Here is a 23,160-nt window from a genome sequence, read left to right as displayed (position 1 = left end):
CGGGTAGGGAAGACTGTGCCTCCCCAAACAGCCTGGCCCCCGCCCCCTCCCACTTCTTGCCCCCTCAACCCCCCACCCATCCAACCCTCCTGCTCCTTGTCCCCTAACCGCCCCCTCCTGGGACTCCCCACCCATCCAACCCCCCTGCTCTTTGTCCCCTAACCAGCCCCTCCTGGGATTCCACATTCCTAATCACTCCCCCGGGACCCCATCCCTTATCCAACCCCCCCTGCTCCCTGTCCCCGGACTGCCCTCCTCAGAACTCCCAACCCATTCAACCCCCCCTGCTCCTTGTCCCCTGACTGCCCTATCCAACCCCCCCCCGTCCCCTGACTTCCCCGACCCCTATCCACACCCTGCCCCTTGACAGGCCCCCCGGGACTCCCACGGCTATCCAACCCCCCCGTCTCCTGACACCCCCCCCAGAACCTCTGTCCCATCCAACCACCCCTGCTCCCTGTCCCCTGACTGGCCCCCGGGACCCTCTGCCCCTTATCCAACGCGCCCGCTACCCGCCCCCTTACCATGCCACTCAGAGCAGCAGGAGCTCGCAACCCCGCCACCCAGAGTACTGGTGGCGTGGTGCGCTGAGACTGTGGGGGAGAGGGGACAGCAGGGGAGGGGCTGGGGGTAGCCTCCCTGGCCGGGAGCTCAAGGGCCGGGCAGGACGGTCCCGCGGGCCGGATGTGGCCCACAGGCCATAGTTTGCCCACCTCTGGTCTATATGGACAGTTAGAGCGCTGCAGGGTAGATTCACCCCCAGCTTGCCGTGGACTTAATGTTCATGTAGACAAGTCTTTAGTATTGGTTCACCATATATTTGATATTTTTAAAGCAGAGTGGAAAGTAATCTGCTATCAGTTATAGTGGATGTCCAGTGTCTCAAATATTTGCATTTTCAGGTGTTGGTAAGTAAAAGCAGATAAGTCATTAAATAAACCCCAGGGAGTGTTTTGATTTTTGTTCCTGTTGAATTCTTGTTTTCCTAACTTTTTTTTTCTTCTGTTTCTCTAGAACTTTCTTATACAAGAGGCTAAACGTTAATTAAAATTTGCAGAATGAAAAGATGGCGCAGGCACTGCTGGTACCACCGGGACCTGACAGCTTCTTCTACTTCACTAGAGAGTCTCTTGCAGCTATTGAACAACGTATCGCTGAAGAAAAGGCTAATCGTCTCAACGAAGACCATAAAGATGATGATGTCAATGAAGAAAATGGCCCAAAGCCAAATAGTGACTTGGAAGCAGGAAAGACACTCCCATTTATTTATAGCGACATACCTCCGGGAATGGTGTCCGAACCCTTGGAGGACCTGGACCCATATTACATCAATAAAAAGGTAGCTATTTACTAAGCCTATTTTTATGCTGTACCTGTTGAATTTAATGCACTGTTAGACTTTAAAACCTGTAGCATGGGAGTGGCCAGCTTGGCAGCCTCAATGAAAATTATGTACGTCCTGTGATGTCACAGACACAAATTGATTTTTGTGGCCACAGTATGAATTTATTTGTAAATGTTCCGGTTTTGGTAGGATACACTGCTTTTCGGTGATGGCCATATATTCCTCAGAGTTCTTGCCATCTGAGTTGGGGAGGGGGAGTGGTTTGCCTTCCTGCTTATTGCTTCCTGCTCCCTGTTCCTGTTTGTTTCCTGGCTCCTGATCCCTGGACTCAGTGTTCCAGTTCGTATGTGTACACATAGTGTTGGATATATGCAGTTACTCAGGGCCTGCTGCTACATACCTGGCATTTGGACAGTTATACTGTTTGTTGTTCAGGCTGTTGCTGACTTATCTGGTTCATGGTAATTACCATAGGCGCTGACTCCGTGGATGCTCCGGGGCTGGAGCACCCACGGGGAAAAATTGGTGGGTGCATCCACCGGCAGTCAAGCTCCCTGCCCCGCCCCAGCTCACCTCTGCCTCCGCCTCCTACCCTGAGCGCACTGCATCCCCGCTTCTCCTCCCAGCGCTTGCCACTGCGAAATAGCTGTTTCGTGGCATAACAAGCTGTGGGAGGGAGGGGGGAGAAGCGGGAACGTGGCATGCTCAGGGGAGAAGGCAGGCTGTGCAGAATCTCAACAAGTATTTTGGGACTGGAGATTCTGTTCTGCTAAAGAGGAAAATGCAGCAGCCCAACAAAACTGTATATGAGTTTGCATGTTTGCAGTGGTTGGCTTAGGTCTGTGAATTTGCGGACTGTATGATGATCATGCTCAGGGATATTTTTGTGATTGATGTAGCAAATGACCAGTTGGGCAAATGGTTACTGGCTGAAGATGCTAGAATTCTAACTTTTGATCCCACGGTTGTTAAGAGTGAGGCATTTGAGAGGGCTCAAGATGAAAGGGGTTCTGTGTCTCAGACTGCTGCTATCTTTTTATCTACGCTTAAACCATCAGCCACTCCTCCTACTTCCGTCTTCCAGAATCACATGACACACGTACTTCTGCCCTACAGTTTCGGCAACAAAAGTTGACAGCTCCTCAGTGTTTCCACTATAATAGTATGGATCACTTGGCCAATTTCCTTGCCTGTCTAGGTAGAACTGCTATGTGCTGGTCTTGTGGGAAGGAAGGACACTTGACATTAGTGTGCTGTTGCACACTGTTTCACAATGATCTGAGACCTCAAGTGCATACCGTGAATGTGAAGTTGCATTAGATCACCTTTACCCAGGACTCTGATATTTTCTTTATGATCTTCTCATATGGCAAGGTGCTAGAGCTGGTATCCTGTATTGTAGAAATTAATGGTACACTGCTGAAGTTCATGGTGGACAAAGGTGTTGAGATTATGAACTAACCCAGAGGGGAGAACACTAATCTGGACATTAGCCTGACTACAATTATTCTAAAAGCTTGGAAATTTGTATGTTTTACAGGCAGTGGGTGAAGCTGTAAGCTCTGGGCTCTACAAAGGCATAGCCTTGACTTCAAAGTTTACATTGTTAAAGGCGGGGCTACAGATGCTGTTCCATTACTGTCCTATGATCTCTGCTTGCAGCTTGGTGTTATGCATAAATTAACACAGGACACCTAACCTGTGGTTATGTCAGCCAGAATAGAAAGGGATACCCAGTGTATTGTTCAGAGACCCAATGATTTATTTAATGGTAATAGCGTTTTGTCCATGGGATATGTGTATTCTCTGCAGTTGGATTCAAACACCAAGCCCTTTGCACTGCCTGCATGTTGTGTATCTCCTGCACTTGTGGACGAGATCTGAGCAGAATTGCAGCTCATGAAAGATAATGGTATCATTTGGGAGATGGAAGGGCTCACAGACTGTAGTTTACCCACGTGATTGTATACAAGAAAAATGGTGACACTTGAAGTGCACAGATTTTAGGGTACTTAATAAGTATGTGAAATGTGAATAGTTTCAATTGCTAACCTTCAAAGAGATGACATGCTGGGTTTTTGTTGTGCTGGATTACCAATCCGATTATTGGCAGATACCTGTGGCTGAAAGTTCGCAGTGGTTATTGATTTTCAGCATGCCATTTGGGAGGTACTGGCTTAGCATCTGCTCCTAAGGTATTTCAGAGAGTGGTCTCTCAGCTCCTTGATAATATCCAGGGTGCATATTGATATTTGGATGACACTGTCATCTTTCCAAAGACCCTTCCTGAGCATAACGCTATTCTGGATCAGGTGCTAACTTGACTCCAGTAAGCTGGCAAAAAGCTGAATGTGGTCGAGTGCAGTTTTGCAAAAGATCCTGTAGCGTTTCTAAGCATTCTCTGTCAGCCAATGGTATGAAACTGACACCTGAAAGGCTACAAGTTGTTGTTTCGCTACCATTACCCACTGATCATAGCAGTTTATATTCATTCCTTGCCCTGGCTTAATACATAGGAGACCATCCTCTCCTCCATTTTAGTGTCTTTGCCAAGCTGCTGTGGAGTTTAACAGGGCCGGGGACAATTCTTTTGGACTAAAGAAGCAAAGCAATATTTTGAAACCCTGCATCAAGCCTTCTGTGGGATCCAATCCCATGCTTATTTTGATCCATGGAAACCCGTAATGATTCAGACTGATGCATGTAATTCGCGACCGGTGCAGTTGTGCTCTAGGAGGCATGGCTGGTTATATTTGCATCCTATACTCTTATCTCGATGGAAGCAAAGTATTCCCAGATTGATCTAAAATTCTTGGCTATGGCTTTTGCTATTGTATGCTTCAAAGTCAACTTAGTGGAAAGACATTTCACCTTAGAAACTGATCATGTGCCTATTTTGGGCCTCTGGTATGAAGCCATTGACCTGCTGAGTGTAAGACTGTTGCCGTGGTTTATTCAGTTGCAGCTGTATGACATCAAATAAAAGGTGTAACTTACATGCCTACACTGTTGGAAGAAATTCTGCTGGTTTGGCACCCTCATATGCAGAAACAGCAGAGTACACTATATGCTTTTTACTGAAAGATATGCCAATTGACTTAAGGCAGACTGCTTGACCCCACTCTTCAAGATGGTGAACTGTGCAAGGTACATGGATCCAGTCCTTAAGAAAATTTTGTCTGTATTCTATAAAATTTGTTCTGAGCCCATGTTAAAGACGTGCTACTTGACATGGAGAGGAGGCTGGGAGATCATCCCAGCAGCGTTGCAACAAACAGGCCTGGATGTGGCTCGTGAAGGACACTTGGGAGTTACAAAGATGAAGGAACTTCTGCATAGTTATGCTTGGTGGGCAAGGCTGCATTCAGATATAGATTGTTGTGTGAAGGCATGCTTAGCTTGCACAATGCATAGAACTACTGGCTCCTTTGTAGCTGATAGTCATAGACAGATCATGGGAGAGAATTGAAGTGTATGTTATAGGCTGCTCAATTGGACTGTGTGGCACTGTTGACCATTATAGACTATTACTCACGTTACCCCTTTGCAGTCATAATTTCACAAGACGCCTCAAGGAGCTCATTTCTTTCCTAACCACTTTATTTACGATGTTTCAGATAAGGGGGACACCTTTTGTATCAAGAGAATTTGAAGGTTTTTCTGACAGGTATTGGTACAGTGCATTATAAATCTGCTGTGTACTATTCTCAAAGAAGTGGGATAGCGGAGAGACTGCATGGGACTCTGAAGTAGCATGTAGATGGCATGCTGGAGGAATGTCAAGATACATCCTTCCCTGTTGCAGTGTGTCATGGTTTAGAGGATGTTCAGAGTATGCCTCATGAAAGTATTGGAGAAACCCCATTCTATTGGCTCTTCAGCTGACCTGTGAAAACCAAGTTGTCTATGCTGATGAAAGAGGTTCATCCCATCCCTTCGCCATTCTCAAAGCTGATTCATGTCATTAGGAAATATGCAAGTCTCAGAGAGCATATTCATGCAAGACTCCATGCATTCTATCCTGGAGAAGAAGTATCTCTTAGGCGAGGATCTGGAAGTGTTTTAGATACTTATGCTGTGATCTTGTGGGCTGCAGGGTATGGAGCATGATGAGTATATTTACCACAGGGAGAACATCTTCTTAACCAGCGAGATGTACTGCTACTGAAAGGAGAACAGATAGGGAAGAGGACACTCTTTCAGTATATGATGTCATGTGGCCAGTTGGGAAGTTGTGCCACAGCAACAGGATCCATCTCCTAAGCTGAATCAGAGGTATCACCTGGTGCCTCCTGCAAAGCACCACTGAGCTTTTGGGAAGAAGGGAAGGAAATTAAGGGGAGGGGGGGCAGCAGCATTATATTTCTGCTTATTGCTTCCTGCTCCCTGTTCTTGTTTGTTTCCTAGTTCCTGCTCCCTGAACTTAGTGTTCCTGTTCCTGTGCATGTGTGTTCATGCATAGAATTGGGTGTATGCAGTTACTTAGGGCCTGCTGTTACATAGCTGTCTTTTGGACTGTTATATTAGTTTATATATAGTATAAAGGCTAGTACAGTATACTAAGGCTACAGGCTGGGCTTCACTACAGAGAGATTGACACTGCTGCAATCGATGCAGCAGGGGTCGATTTAGAAGGTCTAGACCCACTAAATGGATGGCAGAGTGCTCTCTGGTCGACGCAACGCAGTGAAGACACTGGGGTAAGTCGACCTAAGCTATGTCGATGCCAGCTACATTATTCACATAGCTGGGGTAGAGTAACTTAGGTTGACTTACTCTGGTAATGAAGACAAGCCCTACTATTCACCCAAGTGCAGAGGTCTTGCACAAGGTCCTCTGTGCCCCTTGCAATTCGTTACAGCTGGGCAGGTAGCTGCTGGCAGAACGACCATGCAGAGGAAGTCTCCACACCAATTTCAAATAGGCCAGCATTGGTAGCTAAGGTTTTCGCTCATTATATGAGTTCCAAGGTGTAGATGCTGGGAAGCACCCTGGGGTTTGGTATATGGAGGAACAGTAGCCAGTATTCTGTTCCTTAGGCTGGAATAGCACCTGTAGATGGTCTGCACTGCAATCCAGTGCCATGCATGTGTGGGAATTCTAGTCCCTTAAGTACACATGGAGTTCCTCACACAAATCCCAATTAAATTCTGTCAAGCCAGATTTCTACAAAACTTAGAACAAGTATATCAAAACTGACATTTTAATTAGAAACCATATTCTGGTTAGTGAGAAATAATTAGTTCTAAATTAAGGGAAAGTATCAGGAAAATAGCTTATCATTACCTGTACTAGAAATTCAAAAGATCAGTGAAGTGTTATAGCATAATTTTAAAATTGGAAAATGAATTGGATATATCAGTTACTGAAAATTGCTCTTGAAATGAAATTGACAGGTTAAACAAATAAAGCCTACTGTGTATGTAAGGTAGCATGAACGTCAGAGGTATTAATACTTATTAACTAGCTGTTATTGGTTCTACATAGAAAGAGACAAGTAAATAAGAGCTAGCATCCCTCTGCCTCATTCCCTTATGAATAATATACATTTATATGAAAGTAAATGGTTAATGACTATAACTAATTGGTTTGGGATAAATATAAAAGCCTGACACCAGTGAAGAAAATTCCTTCTTTTCTACTAAGCCCTACTAAAACTTTCATATATTCTGTTGTAAATATGTAAAGATCAGTCAACATGACCTATTACTAAACATTGCTGTTGATCTTTGGTTTTATAAATGCTTGTTTTACTAAATATTAAGCTAAATTTGAACTTGACAGGATCCTGTTAAGGCTGCATAAGTTTATAAACAAACAAAATTGTTAAAGCCTGTTAGCAGTTTTATTCTTTTTTTCTTTTCTTTGCAGGAGTTCCACAGCTTAGGTCCACTGCTATAAAAGTTGTCCCTCCCGTACTTGCAAGCCTTCCCCTATTGGTTAACAGTTTCATTGTTCACGTGAAATGTAGCTGTCATGGGAGATCATGGATGCAGAGGAAGAATTGATCTCTTGGGTACCTAGGGCTAGTCTTATGAAAAGCACCTTGAATTGGACCTTGTGTTCAGTAAAGAACAAGTATAGCGCGTGGAGTACTGGGGTAATCTGCTCATACAACCTGCATTACTAAGCAATTGGGATGCTGCTTTTTATACCAGATAGTGCTATTTCAGGGCAGGTGGTTTCAGTTTTAGATAAGAATTACAATAATCACACATGGAGGTTACAAATGCATGCACCATTGTAGCTGGGTCTGAGTCTGATAGGCCAGTTCTTATGGAAGTGGATGGTTTTTAAAACCATGTCTATTTAGGCATCTAGTAAATTTGACCCCCAAAGGACCCCAAAGCTGCAGGCTTATGAAACAATCTGAAGTCAAATGTCCTCAGTAATAGGAATGTTAGAGGAGGGAAGTTCTTTAAAGTTCTGCACTCTTCCCACTAGAATCACCTTAGTCTTGCTTGGGTTCGTATGTACGCAGCTTCTCTATATCCAAGTGCAGATTTCAACTAGACATTGAGAAAGCTGGGAGAGAGTACTATTTACACTTGATTTAGAGGAGCTACAGAACACATGTAATCTATATTTTGCTGATTCTTCAAACTTCTCTGTGTTTCTATATATATGTTGAATAATTTCAGTGAAAGGATTGTTTCAGCTAATTAGCTGTCGTTTTCCTTTCTGAATACTTGAGGTTAAGTGGTGAAATAAGAGATGTAGTTGTGCAGCTCAATTCTGCAAATACTTACACAAGTAAATAATTCTACTGCTGTAAGTATGCCATTGATATCAATGGGACTACTCACATAAGTAAAGACACTGACCTTGTATGTGTTTACAGGATCAGGCCTGTGAAGAGGAAACTTAAAGATTTTTTTAAAAACATACATTTCCAACTGGAAAATTGACTTTCCCATATTAGAAATAGTACCAATAGAAGAAGACTACCAAGGTGACTTTGGAAGCCATAGACTGATGATGAGATGGGGGAGGAGGGGAAGAAATCTTGAGAGAATGCAAAATGGGAAGTTGATGCAGAAGATTGTGAAACAAAGCTGAAATCAGTTTGAAAAAAAGAAAACAAAATTAGAAACAGATTGTGGCTGTGCAGAAATGAACACAAAATAATAAAATTATGCTTTAAATACATAATCAAGAAGAAATTGATGGAATAAAGCATTATCCCATTAAGGAGAAGGAGGGAATTTATAATTTAGGAACAGGTTATAGCCTATAATTAAATCCATACACCATCTGTGTAGGATGGAATCTACAAGTAAGAAGATATAAACAACATGAAATAGTGAAAGAAAAAGAATGACTTCCTCCCAATTAAGTACTGGAGTTTAATAGTCTTATTGGACCAAAAGTAAACTTAAAGGATCAAAGGAAAAAATATAACTTCAATTTTAAAGAAAATAACACGAGCCAGAAAAAATCAGTTTCTCAATCTGACAATAGTAGCAGGCAGAATTCTAGAAATATGAACAAGGAAAATAGTCACAAAATATCCTACAGTTTCTCTGTGACTCTGTTTGACTCTGTCTCCCAAGTATCTACCAGTTCAAAAATGTTTATAGAACAGTCCTAATGGTAGTTACATTGTGCCACTGAGAAGACAATAAATCCATAAAACACCAGGGTGTCTCTGCTACAAAATTCTGAAGTGCTGCAATGATTAAGTAAGATGAACCTAATATCAGAAAGTGCTTGACTTGTGCAAATGGCCATTCAGGTGTTCAAAACAGATATTATTTGAGAGCTAAAGTTCCTCTTTGGACATTCCCAAATTGGACCCTGCGTATCACTAATATCATTGGGTTCAAATTTCACCTTTAAAGAGAGAGGTTAAAGTCATGCCACTGTTTGATTACACTGTAATCTTCTGAATTATATTTCTCAGAGAGAGAGTCTGTCTGTCTAATACTTTGCCCCCAGTTTGGATTACTCTATCATATATCCGGTAAATGTAGAAATAAAGATTTATTTTAAAAGAAAGAGTGAGACCATGAATATCTTTTTTATTATTACTATTCCTGCTGAAATTTATGACCTGATGCTTGTTTGTGTGAGTAGTTCCATTAAACCATGAAAAGTAAATGGGATGATTAACGTGAATAACAGCAGCAGACTCAAACTGTGTGTTTACAGCAATGCTATATATCAGGCAACATAAACATAACTAACAGTGAAAATTGCTTAATTGAGATTGAAAATGTTTGTTCATACTTTCTAAGTGTATATTTTCCTTTTTCCAGACTTTTATAGTATTGAATAGAGGGAAGGCAATCTTCCGATTCAATGCCACACCTGCCTTGTACATTTTATCTCCTTTCCATCCTCTTAGAAAAGCAGCTATCAAGATTTTGGTTCATTCATATCCTTTTCATGTGGTTTGATTAGAATGGGTCTGTTTTTAATATTTAGTAAAATTGGGTTGTTTTAATATTTAAATATGTTTCTGTTCTTAATTCCTCCTCTTACGGTGAATCTGAATTAAATTAATCACATTGAGTGAACCACCAATTAAATTTAGTGGAAGAAAAAGATACTGTATACTCCTAGAATACAGAATTAGCATTAGCAGCCATTGTTTTAACATTTTTCTTATAACTTTAATTGACAGTTACTTTTATGAAATTCCTTAATTTGTATCATATACATTTATTAACAGCCCATATCCTGGGAAACTGCTTACGTTTCATGGGATATAGTTTCTTGCATTTAACTTGTCATCATATGTTCCTTGACTAAAATCTACATTATTCAGCATACTTATTATGTGCACTATTCTGACTAACTGTGTATTTATGACATTGAATAGTCCTCCAGATTGGGCAAAGAATGTAGAGTAAGTAAAAATGATGTTATAAAGTATATATTTGCTTCACAGAGATGTTGAGAATTAGCTAATTAATGTTTGTACAGTGCTTTGAAAATGTAACATGATGTATCAAGAGCTGAACCTTTAATTAATTAATTTATTTATAAAATTAGGTCTTTGCTTTGTCACCCAGCTCTCTCTAGCTCGAATCACCACATATTATGCATGGCAGTCTCTGGTGGAAGCAAGGCTGTGACATTGCTATAATTTTAGCAATACAAAGTTCTCTTCACTGTTTGCATAAACCATTTATCTACTGAGATATGTTCCTCTTTTACTTAGAAGGAAGATAGCTATTCAGAAGAAAAATAATACTATTAGTCTCCCTAAAATGCTTTTCTCGGCTATCTTGAACCACCTACTTTTCTTTAAATATAAAAATTAAAAATGGGTCACTGACTTGAATTCAAGCAAATGGCAAGTACATGCCTTACCATTTTTCCCTGATGGGTCTTGCCAATGTATCTAATTCCTGACCTCTTAAAAGTCTTCCACAAAGGGAAAATAAAATATTCCTCCAAGACACTTCCATGAAAGGGCAACTCCTCCCAGGACCGTTTTCTAAAAACCTCTGCTAGTCCCACTGTAGTCCACAGTATAGGAACAAGACCGAGTGTGGTGCGCTTCATCAATTCTCACCTAGAACACAGTCTCTAGTGTCAATACAGATCAGCCCAAAGCATAAAGGAGCTATAATTTGCTCCCTCACTCTTCCACTCCAATCCTGAATGGATCCTAGACAAGAATCTGGTCCCAAGTGTTCATATGACTTTGCTAGATCTGTCAACTGCCTTTGATGTCCTTGATTATGAGGTGTTATTGACTTGCTTTCAGACTGTAATGGGAGTGGATGGGTCTGATTTTTTGGGTGGCTCCATTCCTTCCTTGCCTGATCATTTCTAGAGGTTGGAGTTGGGCATTTACTCATGATCTTATTGACTTCAGCAGGCTTTGGATCAATCCCTAGATCTCTATCTGATTCAACCAGCTAGTGTTGTCAAATGTCTTATCCAGTGTATGTGTGACACTTGGATGAGAGCTAGCTAACTGAAGCTTACTCCATGTAAGACAGAGATGAAGCTGTTAGGTTGAGGGAAGCTTCCAGAAATTATGGTGAGGACCATATTTTCCAGGCTTTTCTTGAGTGTGTGTTCATCATTAAGAATCCGAGGATGATATTAATGGCCAGCTGCCATTAGACAATCATATATCAAAAGTCTCTCAGGAGGCCTTTCTTCAACTTCATCCAGACAGGAGATTGTGATAGCTTTTATTAGATGTGACCCTTACTACTATAATCCAGGCCTTGTTCCTCAATGCTGAATTACTTCAGTGCACTCTAATGTGCTCTACACCTCAAGTCAATTTGGAAAGTGAAACAAGTGCAGAATGCAGCAGTCTTCTTATTAAGTCATGTTTCTCAAAGGAGCACATGACGTTGGAGCTTCCTGATCTGCATGGGCTGCCTGTTTGTTTCAGGATGGAATTTAAGGTGTTGTTTTTTATAAATAAAGTCTTAAGCATCTTTGGATCTGCCTGTTTTCAAAAACTGTCTCTCTCTGTGGACAAGAAGGGAAGTGGAGCCTCTCAGTATAAAAGAGGGAGCTCAATTTCAGGGCATGCTCGAAGGCCCATCTCTGAGACCTAACACCCATTCTTAATCCTGGATGCAAGAAAATTGGCTTGACGTTGTTTCTGTTGCTTTTTAAAAAAACAATAAAAGCAATTTTAGGTCATTTTTGGACATTTTTAAAAATGTACAAGAAAAGCTGTGTTATCTGGCACTTTACAAACTGGAAAACTCTATAAACCGGCCTTTTGGGAGAGGGTGAGGGCATGGGTTCTGGGAGGGAATTTGGGGGTTGGGGCATGGGAAGGGTTTTGGGGGATGTCACATCTGGGCAGTGCTCACCTCAGGCAGCTCCCTGTAAGCGTTGACATGTTCGGAGAGGCGCAGCCAGGCAGCAATGCGCGCTGCCTCCGCCCGCAGACGCCGCCCCCCCCCCCAGCTCCCATTGGCTGAGGTCAATGCTCCTAGGTGGAGGGACAGCCACGGGGGCTCCGTTTGCTGCCTCTGCCATGAGCGCTGGCTCCGCAGCTCCCATTGGCCAGAGACCGAGGCCAAAGAGAGCTGTGGGGACGGCACCTGCGGGCAGAGGCAGTGCACAGAGGCCGCCTGGCCATGCCTCTCCGGACCTGTTGCTGCTTGCAGGGAGCAGCCGCCCAAGGTGAGCACCACCCAGATCCAGCACCCCAAAAACCCTCCTACACCCCAATCCCCTGCCCCAAGTCCCCTCCCGCACCCAAACTCCCTCCCAGAGTCCGCACCCCAGCCCTGAGCCCCCTCCCTCGTATTTAACCAGAATTTTTGACTTACCAGCACCCCCCATTCCCCAGCATGGGGTATAACAAAGCTTTTACTTTATATTGTTTTTTCTCACCTTCTGAGCCCTGTCCATTTGGACTTATGCTAACTAAGGATGTTGAATTTACAGACAGATATAGATGAAAAACAGCAATATCAAAAATAATTTAAACTTTCTTTACCATTTCTAAAATATTTTTTCTGTAATATATTTAGTCATACACAAGATACGTTTCTGTAGGGAGGTATAAAGATTTTATCTTCACTAGTTTGAGACAACCTGCATAACTCTAACTTGAGGATTTGCCTTTTGTGAGTAATGTCCCCAACTCTTGTTGAGAAAACTTGCTATCATGCAAGTTTATATATAATATAGATATAATAATTTTTTTTGTCCTCCTGCATTGTGTGAACAACTTTCTTTGGCTGGAACTGTCTTTGCAATCCAACAGTAAGTGCTGTTCCTTGCTTGGCTACAGAGGTAACTGAAGAGCCCTCTTCATAAAGTGCTGAATGTGCTGCCTATATATTGCTTCAAGTCCATGCCAACTCATGCAGTGCAGATGCAGGAGTTTAGTCCTGTAGCAAGGGTTGTATCTCATCGACAGAGTGATGCATGCAGACTTATACTGCAGATGTCCATGGTGTAACTTTTCTTTAGTTAAACAGATTTTCTGTACCCTGACATTCTTTGGGCTCTAAATTCACTTTTTAAAAAAAATAAAAATAAAGGTGATGGACAAAAAAGTGATGTTAGTTAGAATGCACTGGAATCTTGTAGTGTAGGTTTAATGAACTGTCTGCTAAACTTGATCCAGTGGCAGCAAAGGCAGTGCATTTAAAAATTAATATTTTTGCATGACTCTCCTTGTGATTATACTGACACATTATTGATTGATTAGGGCCATTAACTCTTGTTTGGACGTTTTTTCTCAGGTACACTTTTACTGGAATTTATACATTTGAATCCCTTATAAAAATTCTTGCAAGAGGCTTCTGTATAGGTCATTTTACTTTTCTTCGAGACCCCTGGAACTGGCTTGATTTTACAGTTATTACATTTGCGTAAGTAAAGTAACAATTTAAAAAAAACTGACTGTGGAGTGTCAGTTAGCTTTTTTGAAGTATGTTTTTGCTGTGTTTAGAGTGATTTGTAGCCAAATCTTGTTACATCTTTTACACACTTATATAATGTACAGTAGAAATGACATTCACCCACTAGTATAAAACAGAAGTCATCCTTCTGTCTTCACTGCATAATGTAGCCATCCTAGTCTACATTAATTAAGTTTTCAAAAATAAAATCAGGGTTGTCCACTTCATTTGAAATTTACATTTAACTGGTAGTTCCTAGAGCTTATTAATGTAGGGTGAACTCCAGTGAAAGGAGAATATATTAATGTAATTATTTGGTTTTAAGATCACCAAAAAGGTCTAGATAAAAGATCCAGGTAAGTAGCATAAGCTCTTGTAACACCGACGGACCCCGGTCGTCAGCAGACGGGATCAAACCTCGGACCTCTGGAGCTTAGTGCATGAGCCTCTACTGCATGAGCTAAAAGCCAACTGACTGTTAGCTAAGGCTGTAGAACAGACTCATTTTATCTCTCTAAGTGGTCTCGATGCCACTAGATGGGACAGAACACCACACCCAGGAGGGGTGTGGGTTACACACTGTCTAAATTCTGAATAACTTTGATTTAATCCTACAGGCATGTAACAGAATTTGTAAACCTAGACAATGTTTCAGCTCTTTGAACTTTGAGTATTGAGAGCTTTGAAAACTATTTCTGTAATCCCTGGTAAGAAGTACCTGGGGAGTTAATAAATTGCCTAGGGAGGTTGTTGAATCTCTGTCATTGGAGATTTTTAAGAGGAGGTTAGATAAACACGTGTCAGGGATGGTCTAGATAATACTTAGTTCTGCCATGAGTGCAGGGGACTGGACTAAATGACCTCTCAAGGCCCCTCCCAGTGCTACAATGTTATTATTCTAACTATTAAGTCAGGTGTTAGGTCCGGATATCTCCAACTGTTTAATTTTGTGTGTGCTGTCGTGTTTGTGTGAACTCCCCTATTACAGATATCTGACAGAATTTGTGGACCTGGGCAACGTCTCAGCATTGAGAACATTCAGAGTTCTCCGAGCATTGAAAACAATATCAGTCATTCCAGGTGAGAGCTAGGTTAAACACTGAGGCTGACTTTAAGGGTTTTATGGGCTTTTCAATTACACTTGATCCACTAGCAGTAAAAACAGTTGTTTTAAAAATTACTGTTATTGAGTGACTCTTCTTGTGAATTCTCATGTTTTTTAACGTAAGTATTCTTGCTTCCCAGCCTTTAGACTTTTATACACACACAAAAGAGGAATCCAGATTTTAAATTTCACTTAAAGATTCCTTGCCTTTCTAACATTTTCTTTTAACAATCAGCCTTTAAGTTTAACAAATTCTTGCATGAGAAAATTGCAGTATGCAGCCTGTGTAATTTGCATCTTATGATGTCAAATTTCTCTCCTCCATTAGAATCCAAATTAATAATTTTTTACTTACTACTGTGAAATTTACCATTTATTGTAGGGATACTTGGGATTGAAAATTTCAATCAGTTTTTTTTTTAAGTTGAATCACTAATAAAGAGAAAGGAATAAAATAATAAAGAATAGCATGGGCATTGCATGAGGTATTTATTATCTTAAGATGCCTTTCTTTACCAAACCATCTCGTTTCATAGGGTACACTATAATACAATAGCTAAAATTTACAACATAACAAGATCTTTACTTTTGCTATACCCATGTATTGTATCATTGAAAAAACACTAACAAAGGTTTGGAGCAAGAGGCATCAGCAAAAAAATTTAAATTAGAAATATTTTTTTTTTACGTGGAATTCATGTAAAGCACAAATAAGTCACTTGTTTTTCTGTGAAAACAAGTGCTTTGGAATACATGCCACTAATTTCCGTTCATACTTTCAAATTAACCAGTGTTCAGCTAATCATTTTTTTCACCAATTATGAGACTTGTTGTGTAAAATTTTAATTTTAAAAACATTGCAACCATTTATGTAGAGCGATGCATGAAATCTTTAATAGTGTTGGAACAACTCATATTAATTTATGTCTAAAATAAATGTTTAAGGTCACAGTAAAAATCCCTTTCTGTTTGCAGGCTTGAAGACTATTGTAGGAGCCCTAATTCAGTCTGTGAAGAAGCTCTCAGATGTAATGATCCTGACTGTGTTTTGTCTGAGTGTATTTGCACTAATAGGGCTGCAGTTGTTCATGGGCAACTTGAGGCATAAATGTTTGCTGTGGCCCTTAAATGTATCTTCTTCTGAAAATAGATTTGCTTCATTCTTCATTAATGACACAGTGTTTGACTGGAAGGCGTACATTGAAGATGAACGTAAGAATTACTGCTATAAGTTGTTTAAATGTTTATGGTTGAAGTCTCCCGTCGACTTACCTTACTCTTCTCAGGGAGCTGGAGTACTGGAGTTGACCAGAAAACGCTCTGCCATTGATTTAGCGGGTCTTCACTAGACCCGCTAAATTGACACCCGCTGCATTGATTGCAGCAGCATTGATCTCCCCAGTAGTGAAGACAAGCCCACAAAGGATTGTGATTTCAAGTATGTTCATTTCTAGGCATACTGGTACATCTATTCGTATTGCTTAAAGATCAGATTCCCTGAAAATCTGGCATTAAACTGAGAATTCTTTCTAAATAAAACTTTTATATTTTTCACAATGTGTGGTAACTTGAATTATAACTGTACTATCTCTTTGATATAAGCCTCCTTTGGACTTGTCTATCCAATAATCCCCTTTAAAGTAGCTCTCTTGCACTGCTAGTGACTATAGTATTCATTTGCAGAGACCTTTCCTTTAAGGAAAAGGCCTTTGTGTTGTCTAACTTCTGAGCAAAGACTGACTATACATGTTGTATGAAGATTTTATGAAACATAGTGTACTAGAATCAGTCAACACACAAGTATGTTGTATATGTGAGTATATTTGTGTACCCTTCTATCATACATGCCTTTTGGTAGTTGGAAATGAATGAGAAATTAATATTAACTAGAATATTAACAATAAACTATATTTACAGTTGTAGAAACGTTTGTCTTATTTTCTTGCTGATTAATTAAAGTGCACTAGTTTAAATTCTTATCTTGCCTATTCTCTTATGTTTAAATAACTAAATTTCGTGAGTCCATTTTCTTTTTAGCAAAATGGGTTTTGCAGCTACTGATGTTTATTGTACAGCACTGTAACTAAATGCAGCATTCCTTTAGTTCAATATTATAACATTTTAAAATTCTTTTTTTTTTATAGGTCATTTTTATAGTTTAGCGGGACAAAAAGATGCCCTGCTTTGTGGTAATAGCTCCGATGCAGGGTAAGAAATGTTGTATGTTATACTGTGGCTTTGTATAAAAAAGATGTAACATTTTGGCAACACAGCCTAAATAATTCATTTAGCTAGCTAACTGCACTGTCAATCAACCTATATTTTTTCATATTAGAAAACATCTGAACTAAGTAGGTAAAAAATTTAAAAATAAAAATATTTTGTAATATCAGTTTGCTTTCTAGAGACCTTTATTGGACTTGAAAATCCAGTTTCAGCTGACAGCAGTTGTACTATGAATGACTTAAAATATTTGTCTCCATCTCTTCCTTGTTAGACAGTCTTCGTAGTTGGCATTCCCCATCTCCACAGCAGCTAGAGGGAGATCAGATCTTTGTTCTGAGCCTGGGCTTAAGAAGAGCTCTGTAGAATTCTCAGCTTCCAAACTGCACACCTGCAGCCTCTGGGCCTCCTTTTGTAGCAGAGCTTTCACAGGATTTCTTAAAGATTTGTAATGAAACGTCTCCCAGTCTATTCACTGGCTTCAAGGTTTTTCTCCTCAAAACTGTCAAAGCAAAAAAATGTCCTTTTGGCATTCTGAGGAGGGTTTGAAGGACAGCACCTTTGCTCCCCCTCAGAAATGGCAGACAGACAACACAGGGAACCAAAAGGGTAAGAAATGTTTCCGCATTACGCATCCTCACATACACTAGGCAGCTGCCAGAACAAAGATGAAGATCCCTGCTGGCAAGACCTATGCTGAAGCATTTGAGCAGTCTCCAAGGAAACTCAGCTGGCACATTGGCAAGACCTGCACTGAAATGGCGAGCAGTCTTCAAGTACGTAAAAGGTTATAAAGAGGAGAGCGATCAGTTATTCTGCTTATCCACTGAGGACAGGACAAGAAGTAATGGACGTAAATTGCAGCAAGGGAGATTTAGGTTAGACAGGAGAAATTTCCTAACTGTAAGGGTGATTAAGCATTGGAACAACTTACCTAGGTTATGGAATATCCATCACTGGAGGTTTTTAAGAACAAGTTGGACAAACAACTGTCAGGGATGGTCTAGGTAATACTTGGTCCTACCTCAGTGCAGGGGACTGGACTAAGTGACCTCTCAAGGTCCCTTCCTGTCCTACATTGCTATGAATTTATGGTTCAGCAGGCTATAAGGAAGTTTCCACTGACTAGACCAGGCCAGAATTAGCAGCGTGGAAGTGGGGGGTAAATTCCAGTTTTGTTTCTCAAAGTAATTTATAAAGCCCTCAATGGGAGTCAACCAATTCAAAGAAATGGGTACTTGAGATTATCAGAGGAGGACACTCTGTAGAATTGATTCACTGTCCCAGGGACAAGTTTATCCTTTCCCCAAAGTTAAAATAAACCAACACTATCAACAACAAAAATATTTTGTAACCTCAGAAGATGAAAGATGCAATAGTTTATCCCTAACATATTAGAGCAATACCCTAGAGAGACAGATACTTTGGAAAGTGCACAAGATTTTTTGTAATACAAAGAGAAATGATCGTTTTTCTAGATGTCTGGTTTCTCTATAAATCCACAAAGGAATTATTCCAGATGGAAATACTGAAATCCATACTACAGCATTATTCCTGTAAGACTTCAGAAAGTGAAGGTAAACCTCCTGGAGGTCTGCTGAAGATAATATGATTAAGAAGTCATCAGGGATAATTTAGCTTCTGTTACAACAGGAAGCATTTTTCAGTGCACAGCACTACTTTATCAGACTTTTGTAAGTATTCATAGAGATCATGTCATCCCTCCATTCAAATAAAAGTGTACATTTCTTATCAGGTCCCCTTCACGGCTCAGTGCAACATACAGCCTTAGCAGCCATCACTACATGCCTTTGGGAACAGGTATTTGAGCGAATAGGAAAGAACCAGTCAGAGCCCTTACAAAACTTCACCATCTTTGGATTGTTCTGGTCACTTCCAGCCTCCCACTTCAGTAAATCAGTACATAAAAGATCTTGATCCAGAGCTGTACTAACCTCTCTTTGCAAATTCATCTGTATTATTCAGCAACAGCTATCTGATTTTGGGTCCCGAGAAGCTGGTTGTTTGCAAGGATTCCAGAGTCCATGTAAGGGAGATACTTCAGGGCTCCTATGTGACTCAAGGGATGTGATTGAAGAAGGAGACATGAGTTGAAATCCTGACTCCATTGAAGTCAGTGGCAAAACTCCATATTGACTTCAGCAGAGCCAGGATTTCCCCATGGAGTATAACCTGTCTAATGCTGTGATCCATCACTGTCACTCTTCCTCCTCCAATGGAGGATTCTTTATAAACATGGTGTGTGTAAACTGCTAGGAAGGCAGAAAAACTCAGGAAAGGTAGATCTGGTTATGGTCTGGGCAGAAGCTCTCATTCTATTCCTCAAGCTTCTGTGTGTAAAAGAAAAAGTAAAGTCAGTCTACTGACTCAGGATAATGCATTAGGCCTAAGGGAATGTCATCTGGACCAGCCTCCCTTTCAGAACATCAGGTTGTGATTAACCTATTTTCATCCAGGTCCAGTTGGAAAATCAAAAATGGAAGAGTTATGTCATTGGGCTATACAGCAGATGCTTCAATCCGATTAATACGGGACAGCGGAGTTAACCCCCTCAGTCTCATTGTTTCTGACTGTTTCTCTCTGCAGATTCAGGCATACTTCATTACATCAGTTTACACTCTGTTTCTGTTGGAAAATTATTTCTGTAGCCATGACAAGTAGAAACATATTTATAGTTTTAAATTAAACCTGAGTTTCTGCACATTCTGATTGTCATGCTGGCCATGTTATAACTACACCATTTGGTCTGGATTTGGACCACAGGCCATATGTTTAATACCCCAATACTGTAGATTCACTGCAGATGCAGTGTTTGGTAGAAAGATGTTACAGAACATGCTACCCCTGTAATCTTTGTCAGTTTTCAATTTTCTATATGGTTAAATTAAATCCTACTTCCTCCTTAGGAATAATTTACTGTTTTCCATATTCCAAGGGGAAGACTGATATGGAGGGGACAGAGAAGTAAAAATTCTGTGCTATCTATGAATTTTCTTTCTAGAACCTTCCACGTCTTCTGGTCTGACCCTCACTTGTCCAGATTTTTTTCTGGTTATTGCTCCCTTGTTAAACAATTTGAAAGGAAGACTGTATTCCTTGAAAAAATCTTTAAATTTTGTGCCAAGGCTCTGCAGCAAAAGATTTGAATTGAATGGCACATTTAAAATTTTACATAGTATCTTTCAGGTTTGTAAGCTAACAATCTAGAGAGTTCTTCCGACAGGGTAATAGCAGACATTTGGGCTGTGAGATGGGGAACCACCCACTGTGAAAACTGACATGCAAGGTTCTAGAAAGAAAATCCACAGGTAAGACCTTTTATTTTTTTCCAATTCTGAAATTCACTATTTCCAGCTTGACTGATCAACAGATTACCAAGAAATCTGATGGTCCAGCTCCTCTTCCAGACAAATTTCAGCAGTAAATATGTATAGTGGGACCAAATAGTACTGTAATTTCATTACATTTATGAGATATACTCTCATACACTGGGCCCCTTGTAGTCCTCTTTGGGGAAGCAGTAGCATCTTTTATGGAATTCCTGGGTTAAAGGGGAAAGTTACTTCCAATAAAGCTGTATATTTAGTGTCCTGGTAGAGATAACACAGAGCTTCTGGGAGAAGTACACATCACCTGGGTGAAGCTCCTGTGGTTGCAGTTGGGGGCAGGTGACTCTGAGCAGTGCTGCAGAGGAAAAGTTTGTGGCAGCCAGAGTCTGAGCAGATAAGCAGCAGACCCTGAACAGATCAAGGAGAGGGAGGGAGTGTGTATGTGTGTGAGGGGAGTATATGGTACAGTTTGTCATGCAATATCTTTAATCTCTTTCCCATTTAGTTCTTGATAACTTGTAAAATTTAGTAATCCACAATGAGTCTCCTATTCATTAGTGAAAGTTATTCAGTTGAAGGACAATTTTTACTTTTTACCATTGTTAAAAAAACCAAATTAATTTAAATTAATTCTTTTTTTAAGTCAATGTCCAGAAGGATATACATGTATAAAAGCTGGTAGAAACCCCAACTATGGCTACACGAGTTTTGACACGTTCAGCTGGGCATTCTTGTCACTGTTTCGACTGATGACTCAGGATTACTGGGAAAACCTTTATCAACTGGTGAGAATGTAGTGAAAACTATGTTTTGATATGTTAATGGTCTAAAATCAATTATGACAGAAAGAATGGTCTTTACATTTCTTATTACATAATGGTGTATTAAAAATTAAGACGCCCAATCATAAAATGTTATTGGGGAACATTGTAGACTAATAGGATTTTCAAAGGTGGGACCTTTATCCCAAACTTGCAGGATCATACAGAATTGTGAAACACATGCTACAGGATTTGTCATGATTTGTATAAATCTACACAAGTTTTCAGAACCCATTTTCATGACTGTATCATGTTTCATTTGACACAACATTGTTATTTGTTACCTTCAGAACTGCAATACTGTGCTTAAGCAGTGAATACTTGTTATAATTTCAAAAGGTGGTAGTCCTGTCTTAAATACCTTGAGTCCTATTTTGATAGCCACGAATTCATGGCTTTATTCTTACAATAAGCTAGGATCTATTGTTTAGTTGATATTACTGATGGTGCTACTTTTAGGTATTCTGGCCAGTCAAAGGGGAAGATACAACTAGTACTTTTTCAGTGCCTAAAAATCCCACACACAAATTTCTTTTTAATTATTTACTTTGAATCGTCTCCTCTTTGAGATGATTCTTAAAATCTCATATCCCCCCCATAAGTAAAACAGGATTCCTAAATCACACCACCTTTATCTCTTTCTCTCATACACACACTCACATTTTGCATTTGTTTTCATTTTGGTTTATAAAATAAATATTGTCATATTCAATATGAACTGTCTTTGATATAGACACATAACCATTTTCCTAATTCTTAAATTCTGTATAATTATCAAATTAATCAGTTGTATCATTTTCCTCCCAGACTCTACGTGCTGCTGGCAAAACATACATGATATTTTTTGTTCTGGTGATTTTCCTGGGCTCTTTCTATCTAATTAACTTGATCCTGGCTGTTGTTGCCATGGCCTATGAAGAACAGAATCAAGCAACCCTAGAAGAAGCAAAGCAGAAGGAGGCAGAATTTCAGCAGATGCTTGAACAGCTGAAAAAGCAACAAGAAGAAGCTCAGGTATCTGTATCTGTACATTTTTATTCTTTTACCTAAAAATATAACATTGCACACACAAATTAGTGAAAGATAGTATATAATTTAGTGGAAACTAGGAAAACAACAAAGCTTCCACTTTTTTTTACCTATGTCAGATTTGTTGTGATAGTACTGGTGAGGTACACCTAAAAATGGGTCTGTCATTCAAGAAATTTCTAAACTCAAGTGTTAATGGAGATTCAAAATGAGCAAAAAATGAGTTGGGGTTGTTTGAGTGCCTTAAGTGTACATTTCTTTTCTTACTGTGTTTGGATTTCTTTTTACAGTAACCTTAATTCTGGATTTCCTGAGTTTATAATACTTCATTTGGGGATAATTACAACATCACTGTAATGTTTTTTGCCTTTAAATTGCTCATATTTACTCTCAGCCTTAATTCCACTTTAAAGTGTTTTTTTTTTTGTCCGGGATTTTAATATTTAAAAGTAATCTAAAATGTTATAGATGAACATATTAAACAAGAAACTTAAAAGTATTATACCATCCTATATGTCCAGTGAATTAAATATATGTAATATCAAACCTAAATCATTTTTTAAAACGTTTCAAGGACATCCACCAGAGCAGTGAAAAGAAGCCAGAATGCGCCAACCAGTTAAATTGGTTTTACAGTTGCTTTGCATTTGAAGTGTACTGGTGATTGTCTGGGTATGCCAAAAGAATGACAGGAGACATTAGATATGAGTTTAATAGGGTGACCAGATGTCTTGATTTTATAGGGACAGTCCCAATTTTTGGGTCTTTTTCTTATATAGGCTCCGATTACCCCCCATCCCCATCCCAATTTTTCACATTTGCTGTCTGTTCACCCTAGGATTTAATCAGGCCACAACTTTATTATTAGATGTCTGGGACTAACCTGGCAGATAAAATGTGCAGAGCAAGGGAAAACCTCCACAATTCACCAGGGGGCGGGGGC

At 40.0% G+C, this 23,160-nt stretch overlaps 1 protein-coding gene across 12 annotated transcripts in view; it reads left to right on the top strand.

Annotated features, from left to right (window-relative positions):
* Nucleotides 1-1,066: 1,066 nt before the first annotated feature.
* Nucleotides 1,067-23,160, top strand: part of LOC112111154 (sodium channel protein type 2 subunit alpha-like) — a 122,523-nt gene continuing 100,429 nt past the window's right edge. For 5 of the 12 annotated variants that reach the window (XM_026647552.1, XM_026647551.1, XM_026647548.1 and 2 more), the window contains exons 1-9: nucleotides 1,067-1,339; nucleotides 9,604-9,722; nucleotides 10,107-10,196; nucleotides 13,531-13,659; nucleotides 14,678-14,769; nucleotides 15,770-16,006; nucleotides 16,939-17,002; nucleotides 21,011-21,152; nucleotides 21,996-22,202. In XM_026647552.1, coding sequence (XP_026503337.1) covers nucleotides 1,067-1,339; nucleotides 9,604-9,722; nucleotides 10,107-10,196; nucleotides 13,531-13,659; nucleotides 14,678-14,769; nucleotides 15,770-16,006; nucleotides 16,939-17,002; nucleotides 21,011-21,152; nucleotides 21,996-22,202 — 1,353 coding nt within the window. Of the gene's footprint in view, nucleotides 1,340-9,603; nucleotides 9,723-10,106; nucleotides 10,197-13,530; nucleotides 13,660-14,677; nucleotides 14,770-15,769; nucleotides 16,037-16,938; nucleotides 17,003-21,010; nucleotides 21,153-21,995; nucleotides 22,215-23,160 lie in introns of all 12 variants that reach the window. The other 7 variants (XM_026647550.1, XM_026647547.1, XM_026647544.1 and 4 more) reach the window with 4 other exon arrangements.

This window comes from Terrapene carolina, unplaced genomic scaffold (genome assembly GCF_002925995.2).
Source record: "Terrapene carolina triunguis isolate 2854851 unplaced genomic scaffold, T_m_triunguis-2.0 Scaffold62, whole genome shotgun sequence".
Taxonomy (NCBI): domain Eukaryota; kingdom Metazoa; phylum Chordata; order Testudines; family Emydidae; genus Terrapene; species Terrapene triunguis.
This window is presented reverse-complemented; position numbering and strand designations above follow the sequence as displayed.